At 39.1% G+C, this 15,268-nt stretch overlaps 1 protein-coding gene across 1 annotated transcript in view; it reads right to left on the reverse strand.

Moving 5' to 3' along the window:
* wwc1 (WW and C2 domain containing 1) overlaps positions 1-15,268 on the reverse strand; it is a 114,000-nt gene that overhangs the window by 26,670 nt on the left and 72,062 nt on the right. The window contains exons 9-11 of the mRNA XM_073067281.1: positions 14,253-14,495; positions 12,801-12,890; positions 9,681-10,351 (exon numbers count right to left, since the gene is read on the reverse strand). Of these exons, the coding sequence (XP_072923382.1) occupies positions 9,681-10,351; positions 12,801-12,890; positions 14,253-14,495 (1,004 nt within the window). The remainder of the gene's footprint in view (positions 1-9,680; positions 10,352-12,800; positions 12,891-14,252; positions 14,496-15,268) is intronic.

Consider the following 15,268-nt stretch of genomic DNA (forward strand, 5'->3'; position numbering starts at 1 on the left):
GTCCATTCCTTTCCTGTCCATATACCTATCCAATTTTTTAAAAAATGATAATATCCAACCTGCCTCTACCACTTCTACTGGAAGCTCGTTCCACACAGCTACCACTCTCTGAGTAAAGAAATTCCCCCTCGTGTTACCCCTAAACTTTTGCCCCCTAACTTTCAACTCATGTCCTCTTGTTTGAATCTCCCCTCCTCTCAATGGAAAAAAACCTATCCACGTCAACTCTATCTACCCCCTCATAATTTTAAATACCTCTATCAAGTCCCCCCTCAACCTTCTATGCTCCAAAGAATAAAGACCTAACTTGTTCAACTCTGTAACTTAGGTGCTGAAACCCAGGTAACATTCTAGTAAATCTACTCTGTACTCCTATACTCAATGCTCTGATTTATAAAGGTCAGCATACCAAAAGCTTTCTTCACCACCCTATCCACATGAGATTCCACCTTCAGGAAACTATGCACCATTATTCCTAGATCACTCTGTTCTACTGCATTCTTCAATGCCCTACCATTTACCATGTATGTACTATTTTGATTAGTCCTACCAAAATGTAGCACCTCACACTTATCAGCATTAAAGTCCATCTGCCATCTTTCAGCCCACTCTTCTAACTGGCCTAAATCTCTCTGCAAGCTTTGAAAAACTCCTTCATTATCCACAACGCCACCTATCTTAGTATCATCTGCATACTTACTAATCCAATTTACCACCCCATTATCCAGATCATTAATGTATATGACAAACAACATTGGACCCAATACAGATCCCTGAGGCACACCACTAGTCACCGGCCTCCAACCTGACAAATAGATATCCACCACTACTCTCTGGCATCTCCCATCCAGCCACTGTTGAATCCATTTTACTACTTCAATATTAATACCTAACGATTGAACCTTCCAAACTAACCTTCCGTGCGGAACCTTGTCAAAGGCCTTACTCAAGTCCATATAGACAACATCCACTGCTTTACCCTCATCAACTTTTCTCATAACCTCTTCAAAAAATTTAATAAGATTTGTCAAACATGACCTTTCACGCACAAATCCACGTTGACTGTTCCTAATCAGACGATGTCTATCCAGATAATTATATATACCATCTCTAAGAATACTTTCCATTAATTTACCCACCACTGACACCAAACTTACAGGCCTATAATTGCTAGGTTTACTCTTAGAACACTTTTTAAACAATAGAACAACACGACAAATACACCAATCCTCCAGCACCATCCCTGTTTCTAATGACATTTGAAATATTTCTGTCAGAGCCCCTGCTATTTCTACACTAACTTCCCTCAAGGTCCTAGGGAATATCCTGTCAGGACCCGGAGACATATCCACTTTTATATTCCTTAAAAGCTTCCTCTTCTTTAATCATCATTGCTTCCATAACTTCCCTACTTGTTTCCCTTACCTTACACAATTCAATATCCTTCTCCTTAGTGAATACTGAAGAAAAGAAATTGTTCAAAATCTCCCCCATCTCTTTTGGCTCCACACATAGCTGTCCACTCTGATTCTCTAAGGGACTAATTTTATCCCTCACTGTCCTTTTGCTATTAATATAACTGTAGATTATTTGGATTTATTTTCACCTTATTTGCCAAAGCAACCTCACATCTTCTTTTAGCTTTTCTAATTTCTTTCTTAAGATTCTTTTTACATTCTTTATATTCCTCGAGCACCTCATTTACTCCATGCTGCCTATATTTATTGTCGATATTGCTCTTTTTCCAAACCAAGTTTCCAATATCCCTTGAAAACCATGACTCTCTCAAACTTTTTACCTTTCCTTTCAACCTAACAGGAACATAAAGATTCTGTACCCTCAAAATTTCACCTTTAAATGACCTCCATTTCTCTATTACATCCTTCCCATAAAACAAATTGTCCCAATCCACTCCTTTTAAATCCTTTCGCATCTCCTCAAAGTTAGTCTTTCTCCAATCAAAAATCTCAACCCTGGGTCCAGCCCTATCCTTCTCCATAATTATATTGAAACTAATGACATTGTGATCACTGGACCCAAAGTGTTCCCCAACACACACGTCCGTCACCTGACCTATCTCATTCCCTAACAGGAGATCCAACACTGCCCCTTCTCTAGTTGGTACCTCTATGTATTGCTGCAAAAAACTATCCTGCACACATTTTACAAACTCCAAACCATCCAGTCCTTTTACAGTATGGGCTCCCAGTCTATATGTGGAAAATTAAAATCTCCCATAATCACAAACCTGTGCTTACTATAAATATCTGCTATCTCCTTACAAATTTGCTCCTCTAATTCTCACTCCCCATTAGGTGGTCTATAATACACCCCTATAAGTGTTACTACACCTTTCCCATTCCTCAATTCCACCCAAATAGCCTCCCTAGACAAGCCCTCTAATCTATCCTGCCAGAGCACCGCTGTAATATTTTCTCTGACAAGCAATGCAACACCTCCCCCTCTTGTCCCTCTGATTCTTTCGCTCTTGAAGCAATGAAATCCAGGAATATTTAGTTGCCAATCACACCTCTCCTGCAACCATGTTTCACTAGTAGCTACAACATCATATTTCCAGGTATTAATCCATGCTCTAAGCTTATCCACCTTTCTTACAATACTCCTAGCATTAAAATAAATGCATTTAAGAAATTCTCCACCTCTTACTCTCTGTTTATCACTAACGGTGCAAACAACTTTACTATCTTCTTTTTCTTCCTTCTCCCTTCTCCCATACATCTGTTCCTACACTCTGGTTCCCCTCCCCCCTGTATATAGTTTAAATCCACTGGAGCCTCTCTAACTACCCTACCTGCAAGAATATTTGTCCCCCTCCAGTTCAGATGTAAACTGTCTTGCCGGAACAGGTCCCACCTTCCCTGGAAAGCTGCCCAATTATCTATAAATCTGAAGCCCTCCCTCCTGCACCATGTCTTCAGCCACGTGTTGATCTGCTCTATCTTACTATTTCTAAACCCACCTGCATGTGGCACTGGTAGCAATCCTGAAGGTCCTGACCTTTAACTTGGCGCCTAATTCCCTAAACTCACCTTTCAGGAGCTCCTCACTATTCCCACCCACGTCATTGATCCCTACATGGACCACAACATCCGGCTGCTCACCCTCCCTCTTGAGAATACTGAGAAAACGTTGAGGAGGAGGTCCAAAAAAAAAGTAGGGTGATTTGATGGTAGAGAGGCAGAAAACCAAGTAATACAGCTAAAGATAACAGGGTAGGTTGGTGGGACCAAGGGACCATCAATAAATTTTTGGAGAATTCAGGGGAAAGAAAACAAGAGCAAGATCACACAGTGGAGCCAGACCCTGGAGAAGACTGCAGATAGAAGACATGAAGGTGACACATGAAGGATATCAAAAGGACATGATGGCACTAGAAGATAATTCATTGATACTAATTTTGGTCATGAGCCTTAAGTAATGCCAGTGAGCAACTAAACTGTTTTATTAAGCATTTCTTAATACCTTCAGATGCCATGTTTCAGTCCACCAGGAAATCAAAATTACTTTGTTTTCTGCCTCTCTACCATCAAATCAGTCAAATAAAGCAGCTGGTTCTGAAAAAGATGTTAGTTTCCACCCCTAGCCATCCCATTAAAAACCAATCGTGGCAAGACTGAAACTTTCTTTTCATTTTATTCTTTCTCATCCAAACATACAAAAATAAAATCTAGAAAAACCTGGTGGTTTTAGTCTCAATTTTATTTTTACCTGTTTCCCAAATTATTTTCAATATCCAGATGTTTTATATTTTTATCATTATTACCTTATAATGACTGTCCTGTCTCCCTTTCTCTTCACCATCTACAGCTCGGACTTCAACTACTGCACAGAGTCTTGCCACCTTCAGAAGTTTTCTGATGACTCTGCCATAGTTGGATACATCAGCAAGGGAGATGAGGCTGAGTACAGGGCTATGGTGGGAAACTTTGTCACATGCTGTGAGCAGAATCATCTGCAGCTTAATTTGAAAAAGACTAAGGAGCTGGTGGTGGACCTGAGGAGGGCTAAAGCACCGGTGACCTCTGTTTCCATCCAAGGGGTCAGTGTGGACATGGTCGAGGATTACAAATACCTGGGGATGCAAATTGACAATAAACTGGACTGGTCAAAGAACACTGAGGCTGTCTACAAGAAGGGTCAGAGCCGTCTCTACTTCCTTGAGGTCCTTTAACATCTGCCCAGCGATGCTGAGGATGTTCTACGAGTCTGTGGTGGCCAGTGCTATCATGTTTGCTGTTGTGTGCTGGGGCAGCAGGCTGAGGGTAGCAGACACCAACAGAATCAACAAACTCATTCGTAAGGCCAGTGATGTTGTGGGGGTGGAACTGGACTGTCTGACAGTGGTGTCTGAAAAGAGGATGATGTCCAAGTTGCATGCCATCTTGGACAAAGTCTGCCATCTACTCAATAATGCATTGGTTAGGCACAGGAGTATATTCAGCCAGAGACTCATTCCACCGAGATGCAACACTGAGTGTCATAGGAAGTCATTCCTGCCTGTGGCCATCAAACTTTACAACTCCTGTCTTGGAGTGTCTGACACCCTGAGCCAATAGGCTGGTCCTGGACTTACTTCCACTTGGCATGATTCACTTATTATTATTTAATTATTTATGGTTTTATATTGCTATATTTCTACACTATTCTTGGTTGGTGCAACTGTAATGAAACCCAACTTCCCTCGAGATCAATAAAGTACGTCTGTCTGTTATTTGTTCAGTTTCTCTAACATTATCTATGACACTTCTTTAAATGATGTTAGATTTTGCAATGTCACAGCAGACTATTCTAATTAAAAATAATCTGTTATCCATCAGACAAGATTTTAAAGTTTAAAAAATAATTGCAGTTGCAAGCTTATTCTCAATGATACACTCTGGTAATGATAGAAAAAAGTGATTGAAGAAATTTTTCAAAATAGAAACCTGCTTCATTATTTTATCAGATCAGCTGTCAGATCAATTAAACTATTCTAACCAAGCATAATTTGGGTTCAAGGCTATACACAGTTAGAAAGTCCAAAGCATAAAACTTGATTTTACCCATTGTAAAAAAACACTGTGACTTCAATAGCTTCTTCCCAAATAAATATATTGTTGTAGCAATTTGCTGAAAAGAACATTATGATTGTTGCCCATCATTTCAATTACTTACAGGTGAACCCAAACCTGCAAATACACATTCTGAAAAGAAAAGTCATTCTAGCTGATAGAATATTGCAATTAGTCACAAGAGGCTGATGACTAACTTTGGCATTTAATTTTCTCTGAATTCTTTAAATTCCTACGAACAGCATTCCAGCAGAACCTCAAAGCTAATTAACAACCTAATTTTCTTCACCACTGACTGCACTTTTAATCATTATAAAAACAACAATGAGCAAGTAGCTGGATTGCTGCTTATGCTAAATAATTATATACTTCAAGCTGATTTACAGTACTGTGCTAAAGTCTTAGGCATGCATGTATATAGCCAGGGTGCCAAAGATTTTTGCACAGTTCTGTAGTAATTTTATGTATCTCACTGTACTGCTGCTGATGCCGCAAAGAAAAATAAATTTGTGAGTAATGATAAACCTGATTCTGATATATGTCTCTACTGCGAACTAAGAGTGGGATGGGGGCAGGAGAGGGAATCATGGTTGGGAAAAGGGAAAAGAGAGGAGCGGGAACGTGAATTACCAGAGAGACATTCTGCAATGGTCAATAAACCAAATGTTTGGAATCATATTATCTTGCCTGGTGTCCCAGGGCTGGGTGTGTCTGCACCTTTGCCACCAGCTTCCCCCTCCCCCCACCCGCCCCTGGCACACCTTCTCTGCCACCTGTCCCACACCCCTCTTGCAGCACTCCACCCTTGCCATTCACAACATCCTTTGCTCCAGCTAGATTTACATACTCGCACTCTGCTCCACGCTGAACAAAGCAAAGCAGAGATCTTTTAAATATTTCCTCAATTGGAATTATTCATTTTTTCTGACAAATTATACTAAATTTCAATGAATTAACTGCTCACCAAGTAATATGTTTATAATAATTAAGTGTAATCAGACCACCTCACAGGTGTAGAACAAATCCAGTTTTGAAATCATTTAAAAAATTCAAGCGTACAGTACACTGTAAGCCATGATCCAGCAGAATCCTCACTTCATGACCACCAAAAATTAGTGGAGTCCAATGTAGGACATATCATGGAATGAGATGCAAAGCTGGTAATGAAAACAAATCCACTCACTTGATAAAAATCAAAAGCAGTAGTGTAGACAAAGGATGTCTCATAAGCAACAGTTTACATCAAACTTTCACAGCTTACCATATCTACATGAGAATGACACAAGACAAACAAAAGGAACCAGCAATCTCTCCTCAAACATGATGAATAAAAGCTTAACTAAAAGTACTAAATTGAAAGTAATTAATTATTTGTGAAACAGTAATGCTGTCAAAATTGTAGATACCTTGCTGAAGCCCTACTTAGCAGAGAAAATAGTTCCTGAGACCAAGAGCTCCTCTTTTGAAAAACATTCTTTCAAAGGATTTGGGCTTCACGGGCTCAGTCGGCATTTAGTTGTCCTTGAACATGTGGTGGTTATAAAAAATGTCCTTGATATGTGAGTATACCCGTAATGCTATTAGGGAGAGGGTCTCGTGGTTTTAACCACAGCCAGTGAAGGAATGGTGAAATATTCTCAAGTCAGGATGGTATTGGCTTGGAGGACAAACTGCAGGTGGTGGTCATCCCATGCTTTAGCTGCACTTGTCTGTAAGAGGCTGTGGAATTGGAAGGTGCAGTCACAGGAGTCTTGATGAGTTGCTGCAGTGCTTCCAGCAGACAATACCAATTGCTCCTACTGTGTGTCAGCAATAGAGTGAGTGATTGGTTGTGGATGGAATGCCTATCAAGTGAGCTGCTATGTCCAGTATGGTTTGAGCTTCGAGTATTGTTCAAGCTGCAGTCAGTCAGACAGGGGCAGAGTATTCCATCATATTCCACTCAAGTCTTTTAACTGGTAGACTGACATGGGGGATGGGGGGAGAGAGACACGTGCAGTTAGGAGTTACTTGCTGCAGAATTCCTAGCCCCTGACATGTTCTCGTAGTCACATTGTGTACATGGTTACACCAGTTCAATTTCTGGACTGTGGTAACCACCCAGGATATTGATGGTGAGTGTTTGACTGATGGCAATGCAAATGAATGTCAGGGACTGATAGCTGCATATATGACACCAATGTTACTTGCCACCTTTCACTCAGGCCTGGGCATTGTCCAGGTTTTGCTGCATTTAATGACTGCTTCATTATTTGTGAAGTCACAAATGGTGGTGAACACTTTGAAATCATGAGTGAACATCTCTACTTCTGACTTTATGATTGAATAAAGGTTATTCAGGAAACATACAAAGATCGGGCCAAGGACACAACCCCGAGAAACTCCTAAAAAAATGTCTTGTGACTAAGGTGATTGCCACTGACCAGTATAACTATTTCCCTTTGTGCCAGGTAGGATTCCAACCAGTGGATGGTTTCTCCCAACTCCCATTGACTCCAGTTTAGCCAGGGCTTCTTTATACGATATTTGATCAAATGTTATGGTACCAACCTGTACTTATTGGGCAGAGAACTGACAGCAGTGTTATCTGGTGTCACATTTTGGGAGGTCATAAGCAAGGGGCAAGTATTCCATTAATGTGAGGATCCCGAGGAGCATTGATGTACAGAGGGATATTGGGGTGCAAGTTTATACCTCCCCAAGTGGGGGCACAACTAGATAGTGTGATACAAAAAGTACATGGCATATCCACCTTTACTGGTGAGGTAACTGAGCATTAAAGTTGGGAATGCATAGTGTAGCTGTATAAAACATTGGTTGGGCCACATTTGGAATACAATATGCAGTTCTGGTCGCCACATTATAAGAAGGTGGTGAAGGTGTTGGAGAAATGCAGAAGAGTTTCACAAGGGTGTTGCGTGAATTAGAGAGTATTAGCTATATAGAATGATCAGAAAATAACTAATTGATTTCTCTAGAATGTTGGAGGTTGATCTGACAGAAGTATATAGAATCATGAAAGACAGACCGCCTAAACCAGAGTGGAAATCTCGAATACTGAAGGGCATAGAACAGTAGTTGCCTGGTTTGCACTGCCAGGGAAAGTGGTAGAAGTGACAACAATACTTAAGAGGCATTTAAACAGTCACAAAAATTGGCAGGGGATGGAAGGATGGATGCCTGTGTTGGCAGATGGGATTAGTTTAAGCACAGACACTGTGAGCTCAACATGGAAAACTGGTTGCTTAGAACCTAATGGAAGACACACAACACTAGCCTGCACAATCATTACCTTATCAGCCTTTTTCAAATTAACAACAAAGTAAGCTGCCACCAACAGAGCCATCAGGTGTAACACACACGATCACATTTTCACATTGATTTTCACATCAATGATCACTTTGAGGTATTATCTCTCCAGATGTTGAACACAGTAGGGGAAAAGAAAGGAGGAACACAAAAGTTTTTTCACTTCAAAAGCCAAATTGCTCTTATCATCTCAAGGTAGGGCAAGAACATTATGCCAACTTAGAAGAGAGGGAACAGCAACATCCTAGTGTGACTTCAATCTAAAAGGGCACCACACCTTATTGTTTCCTTGCAGCTGATTGGTTTATATCTCTAAACATACCTAATAGCCTTGCATAAAGCACTATAATAATCAAGCAAGTATGCTCAGGGCGCAAATATTCAAAACAAAAAGACAAATCGTAGCTATTTAGTAATATGAGAGCACTAACAACTGAAAGGTTTAATATTATGATGTAACTAAGAGCAAGAAATAGCTTTCATTGAATGCTAAGTTGCCCTTTTTCTTTGATTTGTTACTAAATTTGAAAGTAACCATCTTTAACAATTAAGTACATTTTTGTGTTTAAAACGAAAACAGTTTAATAGTGCCCGAATCCATTTCAATGTCAATTTCAAAACATTCACAAACGTTTGATTTTGGAAACAGTTTTGACAATCATTGAACGGGGGATTGAGAGTGCACTGCCTTTCTTCATTTGCAGACCTGAATGATCCACCATATACTGGGTTTCTGGTTGTGCCCAGGAGCATGCTGTAAGAAACTATGTGGTTCAAAGAAAAAAGCAGATGGCAATTTCAGGGCACTAGATAATATGCTCAGTTTGAAGAGGTATGCAAGCCTCTGGTGAACTTCTAAATCAATACTTAGTCAAGTGTTCTTTGTGTACCAAAACAATAACTCTGTTTTCACATCAAATACATCATTTCTCAATCTAACTTCCATTAATAGGAAACACAAACTTGATCGTTATCACTTGACCTGGCAAGCTATTGATTTTAACCATATAACCATATAACAATTACAGCATGGAAACAGGCCATCTTGGCCCTTCTAGTCCGTGCCGACGCTAACACTCACCTAGTCCCACTGGCCCGCACTCAGCCCATAACCCTCCATTCCTTTCCTGAAATTTTATTTTACAAATGCTTGCCTGCTATGGCAAATCACAAAAAAATTGCTCAGATACCACTGAACAAATCATTCAAAAATATGTACTTATGGACTCATTTTAAAATGAAACTACCAGGATATTTAAAATCAGAGCATTTCATAACATAATGCATTATATACCTCACCTTCTATTCTTTCATCAGATTTAGCAGAAGTTCCAGTCACTTCAGACTGTACGTTTGATGAATTACTAAATGGTCCAGGTTCAGACTTGTTCTCAGTTTCCAAATTTAAACAAGGTAAAAAGACTGCATCTGGAGGCACAGATTTTGAAGGAATCTGGTTATCATTCTCAGTGTACATATTAAAGTTAGCAATTGTTTCTTGCAGCTCTGTTTCTTCAAAGTCTGTATTGGCATGCATTGAAAGAGATTCCCCCGAAGATATCAAAAACTGGTTATCTTTAACCACAGGAGAACCAGGTGGTGATATGGAGGATAACGATGACCTTGGGCTCAATGAAGCTAGAGACTTGGGTGTCTCAGACAAACATTTCCGTGTGTGAACCTTGCTTAGATTTCCATAAGAATCGATGTGTGAGAAACAGTTATGAGTATTTGCCACCTCATTTTCATGTATGGTGGTTATAGAACTTGCAGGTCTAGTGTTTGAGGTATCCTCTTGAAGTAATATATCTAACTTATACTGATAGTCTAAGTCTACTGTTTGTTCCAGAAGATCATAGTACAGGTCAGAACTTGAAGATCCGAGGCTAGATGCACCAAGAGATCCATGGCTGGACGTCAATGACCCTTTGCTGCTACCAGACGATAATGAAAGAGTGCTGGTTGAAAGACTTTTTTTGGGGGCGGGGGGGGGGGTAGAGGGTGGAGAAATAAGCACAATCATTAGTATTCCAATAAAAGAGTTTTAGCAATATTACAAATGTAAACACCTTTACTGAATTAAAACAAAGCATGTAGGAAATAAAATTACTTTTAGGATAAGAGGTTGACCAGTAAGGAGAGTATAGCAACTCAAGAGGATTGCAAATAGAACCCTTTATTCAAGAAAGCTGTGAATGTCAAACAAAAATGGAAAATGCTTCAATTATTCAACACTTTAGTTAGCACTTCTGGACAGAAAAATCAAGTTAGTGTATCAGGTCAGAGATATTTTATTTGAACTGAGGAATCAGGCAGAGAGATACAGTACAGAAACATGTCCTTTAGTCCTCCATCAAACAACCATTTTAAAGCTAATCCTACCTTAATCCATTTGATCCTCCTAACTTTCCCAACAGCTCCCTTATTATTCTGTCACTCATCTACACACTTGGGCAACTTGTCCTGGCCAAAGATCTACTAATCTCCAAATATTTGGGATATGGGAGGAAACTGGAGAGTACAGGGGAAACCCACATGGTCATAAGGAGAATGTACACACTGGAGGTCAGGCATGAATCTGGGAGCTGTGAGGCAGCTGTCTGCTAGCTGTGTTTCTGTGACACCCCTAAAGCTGTTGGAACTCAAGCGTGTTTCCATTGCAGAAAACAAGGAAGAGTAGAAAGACCAAACGGAATATTTGTGATAGGGTGGAGATTAAGACAAACTGAATGACATAAATGATGGTGGCTTCAGCTAAGAGAGAGTATTAAAGGCTAGTTAATCACTATTGATATGTCTGAAAGCATTGTAAATAAAAGGAAATGAAAATTCTGAGAGATTAAAAAGGCCAATGCTGAAAATAAATAATTATCTTTGGTCTCTCCATCCCTCCCCATACTCTGCAACTTAAAGCATGATTGATTTTAAATTTTTTCTAGCTTTGCTGAAAGTTTATTAATCTGAAATGTTAACACAAGTGCTACCAGTATTTTGCATTTATATTTGATACTATCAGCCAACTTGAATGTTTCAGAATTGAGTACATACAGACTAAAATCCCTATTTTTTTTTGGAAATGGGAAACAGACAAGAAAAAGATACAACAAACTTCTGGATAAACCAAGGTCAGGCATCATCTGTGGAGGGAAAGGAATGGCTGCTGTTTCTGGCTGAGAATCTGCATTTGAACATTATCTTCCTTACTTATCAAAGTCCAGTATTTCCATCTCTTCTGATTCCATTCATCACCCTCCAGCCTCGTTCTCCACTCTGATCCTCTCCATCACCCACCTGGCTCCTTATGCCCTTTCAGTTTCATCATTGGTTTCCACATATTTACTGCCAACACAGATGCCTTGTGCAGGAAGGCACAGAGTCGACTGTACTTCCTTAGAAGGTTGGCGTCATTCAATGTTTCTAGTGAGATGCTGAAGATGTTCTATAGGTCAGTTGTGGAGAGCGCCCTCTTCTTTGTGGTGGCGTGTTGGGGAGGCAGCATTAAGAAGAGGGACGCCTCACGTCTTAATAAGCTGGTAAGGAAGGCGGGCTCTGTCGTGGGCAAAGTACTGGAGAGTTTAACATCGGTAGCAGAGCAAAGGGCGCTGAGTAGGCTACGGTCAATTATGGAAAACCCTCAACATCCTCTACATAGCACCATCCAGAGACAGAGAAGCAGTTTCAGCGACAGGTTGCTATCGATGCAATGCTCCTCAGACAGGATGAAGAGATCAATACTCCTCAATGCCATTCGGCTTTACAATTCAACCGCCAGGAATAAGATATGTTAAAGTGCCGGGGTTAGGACTCAATGTATTTAAGTAAACTACTTAAGAACTTTTTAAAAGCTATTATTAATGCTTTTTGAGAGGGTGATTTTAGATGCATATCATATTTTTACTGAGTTAAGTATTGTATGTAATTAGTTTTGCTACAATAAGTGTATGGGACATTGGAAAAAATGTTGAATTTCCCCATGAGGATGAATAAAGTATCTATCTATCTATCTATATTACTGTCTGCCTTTTTATCAACTCCACCCCATTCCCTCCCCTAGGTAGCTCCATCTGCCCATCAGTCCTCACTGCACCTTGGTCCATCTATCACTGCCAAAATACAATTGTTTGTAAAACCCAAGGTGAGAGAGGACAGAGGGGACTGAAGCAATAGTGATTGGATATTTGCCATTCGCTCCTATGTTAATAGGATCTAGAAGGAGTTTAGCATCATCTGGGTTTATGTTTTAAGTGATCATTTTCCTATGAAATTCTGTATGTAACATAGATTTTGCAGTATACAATATAATTCCTAACTTTGACCTTTTATAATCTTGACAAAACACAGCAGTGGCATTGTAACAATTCTTTGATAACAACATTTTATTCCAATATTAGATGTCCACATATTCAGAGAATAACTCACCTTTGAAGTTGTGAGTGTAATATTGATGCTAAGCGTGTTGCTTCTTCTAACTCCCTCAACAAGTAGTTTCTCCTGCTGTGCATTTTTAATCTGCAGAATATAACTTCATTATAAATCTATTATAACAAAAAATTTCCCCATTAAATGTTGATTGATTTTTAACCTTGCATGCCAATATTCATGGTCATTCTGAGGCTCATTTTCATTTTATGACTCCATGTCACTTCTTAGTATTGTGTTTCAAGAGAAGATATTTTCTCAGAGTAAATATCAATTAATTATTATCTGTTTCAAAATTGGTTTAGGATCATATTAAAATAATTCCTTTCGACCAGCTTTAAAGGATTTCACTTAACATTTTTTTTTGCTTTCTATTTGCTGCTAAAGCAGAATGTCTATGGTGTAAAGATATACAGTGGATTCTGGTTAATTGGGACACATCGGGACCAATATATTTTGGCCCAAATAAGTGGCTGCTCCAATTAGTCGGTTCCATGGAAATAATTAAAAATGTATTAAAAAGGACAAACTACCATTTAACTGAGTAACAAATTGACGGGGATTTCATCCAGTGCATACTGCCCTGTTATTTTGGTTGACTGTAACTGAACAAAATCAGTGTAGACACCTAGTGCAGATTATGGATTGCCTTCATACAATGTTTTTGATGACTGCATCCTCCAAATCTTCATTTTCATTGTAACATTCAAGATGATTATCAATACCTTCAAATTCTTCATTGTTCCTAACTTGTTGATGTAGTGAAATTGTTTCATTTTCACTCCTGGCCATTTCTGGCATCTCCAAATCTGAATGCTTGAAACAACAGTGGGCAAAGTTCTAAATTGTCTTACTGCTTATTTCTCGCCAACTATCAGAGACAAATATCATTGCTTTTTGTACACAAACATATGCAACTGATGCTATTTAGAAACTAGCAACAGACTCCTGCCCCAACTAAGTGGCGTAGTATCTCAAATAAATGAAGGCTATTTTCTCGATTAGTTATTTGTTCTTTAAGAGCTGTCCCAAATAAGCAGCTGCCCCAATGAACTGGAATCCATTGTATCATCCTTAGCGGATACAATAGGGTCTTTTAAGAGACTCTTACATAGACACACATAGAGCTTTAGAAAAATAGAGAGCAATGTAGTAAAGTAATTCTAGTCCGTTTCTAGAGTAGGTTATATGGTTGGCAGAACACTGTGGGCCAAAGGCCTGTGATGTGCTGTAGATTTCTGACTCTATAATCTTACAATCATCAGCTTGTTTCCATTGTTCTTGTATTTGTGCTGAACTGAACAAGATAACCAATTCAACTGGTTTATTTTTTTGCCAGTTTTCATTCAGCAAGTGCAAAATATTTTACTTGCAAATTGATAATTTTTAAAACATACATTTTTAGCAATTGCATATGACATTGAAACTACTTCAATAAGCTAGATTACAAACCTTTCTGTGAGTGCTTTGCTTTGTGTATCTCTTGCTACCTGTAGGTCCTCTGCTAGTTGCTTTCGTTCCATTTCCAGCCGCTCCACCTCACTGGGTACCCATTTGCGAGGGTTTATAAACTGCAGTTCCTTCAATAGCTCTTCTTTCTCATTAATCAATATAAGTCTGTCTCGCTCTGCATCCAATACTCCAGGCCATGTCTCACTAGTGAGTTTAGCCAGCTCAATTTTGATGTTTGAAATCCTGTCATAAAATTTAAAAAAGATCACTTGAAAACTAAAGCAGAAGGGCAGACAATCATAGTTTGTCTTTGAACCCATCTTTTGGGCCTACAGCATTCTCAAGTTCAATCAATTTTAAGTCTGAGCATACATTATGGTAGAATCAAGCATAATTTAATTACACTTTTACAATGGAATAATAATTTAACAGAATTTTTGTTAATTTTACATCAGTAATTATATCAATAACTCCCCAAAATTGTGCACATGCTTGATAACAATTTTCTCTTTGAAGTTTGGGATTATAAAACTAACTTGTATCAACTAATGCCTCATTTCAAGTTCACTGATACATTTCTATGCTTATGTGATAAAATGTTAAGTAACTTTAGAGAGAAAAAAAACCAACCAATATGAAAATTATTTATGAACCATGGTACAGCACAGCACCATAGCAGTTAGTGCAAAGCTTTATAGCATCAGCAATTGTCAATTGGGTTCAATTCCCGCTGCTGTCTGTAAAGAGTTTGTACGTTCTCCCCATGACTGCGTGGGTTTACTCTGGATGCTCCCGTTTCCTCCCATATTCCAAAGATGTATGTGTTAGGGTTAGTAAGTTGTGAAAATGCTAATTTGATGCCAGGAGCATGGCAACACTTGCAGGCTGCTCCCAGCATATACTTGGACTGTGTCAGTTGCTGACGCAAATGATGCATTTCAATGTGTGTTTCGATGTGTATGTGACAAATAAATATTGAAACAAGTTAACTTTTATAGTATTTCAGTAATTTAATT

The sequence above is a fragment of the Hemitrygon akajei genome, chromosome 15, assembly GCF_048418815.1.
Source record: "Hemitrygon akajei chromosome 15, sHemAka1.3, whole genome shotgun sequence".
In the NCBI taxonomy this organism is placed as follows: domain Eukaryota; kingdom Metazoa; phylum Chordata; class Chondrichthyes; order Myliobatiformes; family Dasyatidae; genus Hemitrygon; species Hemitrygon akajei.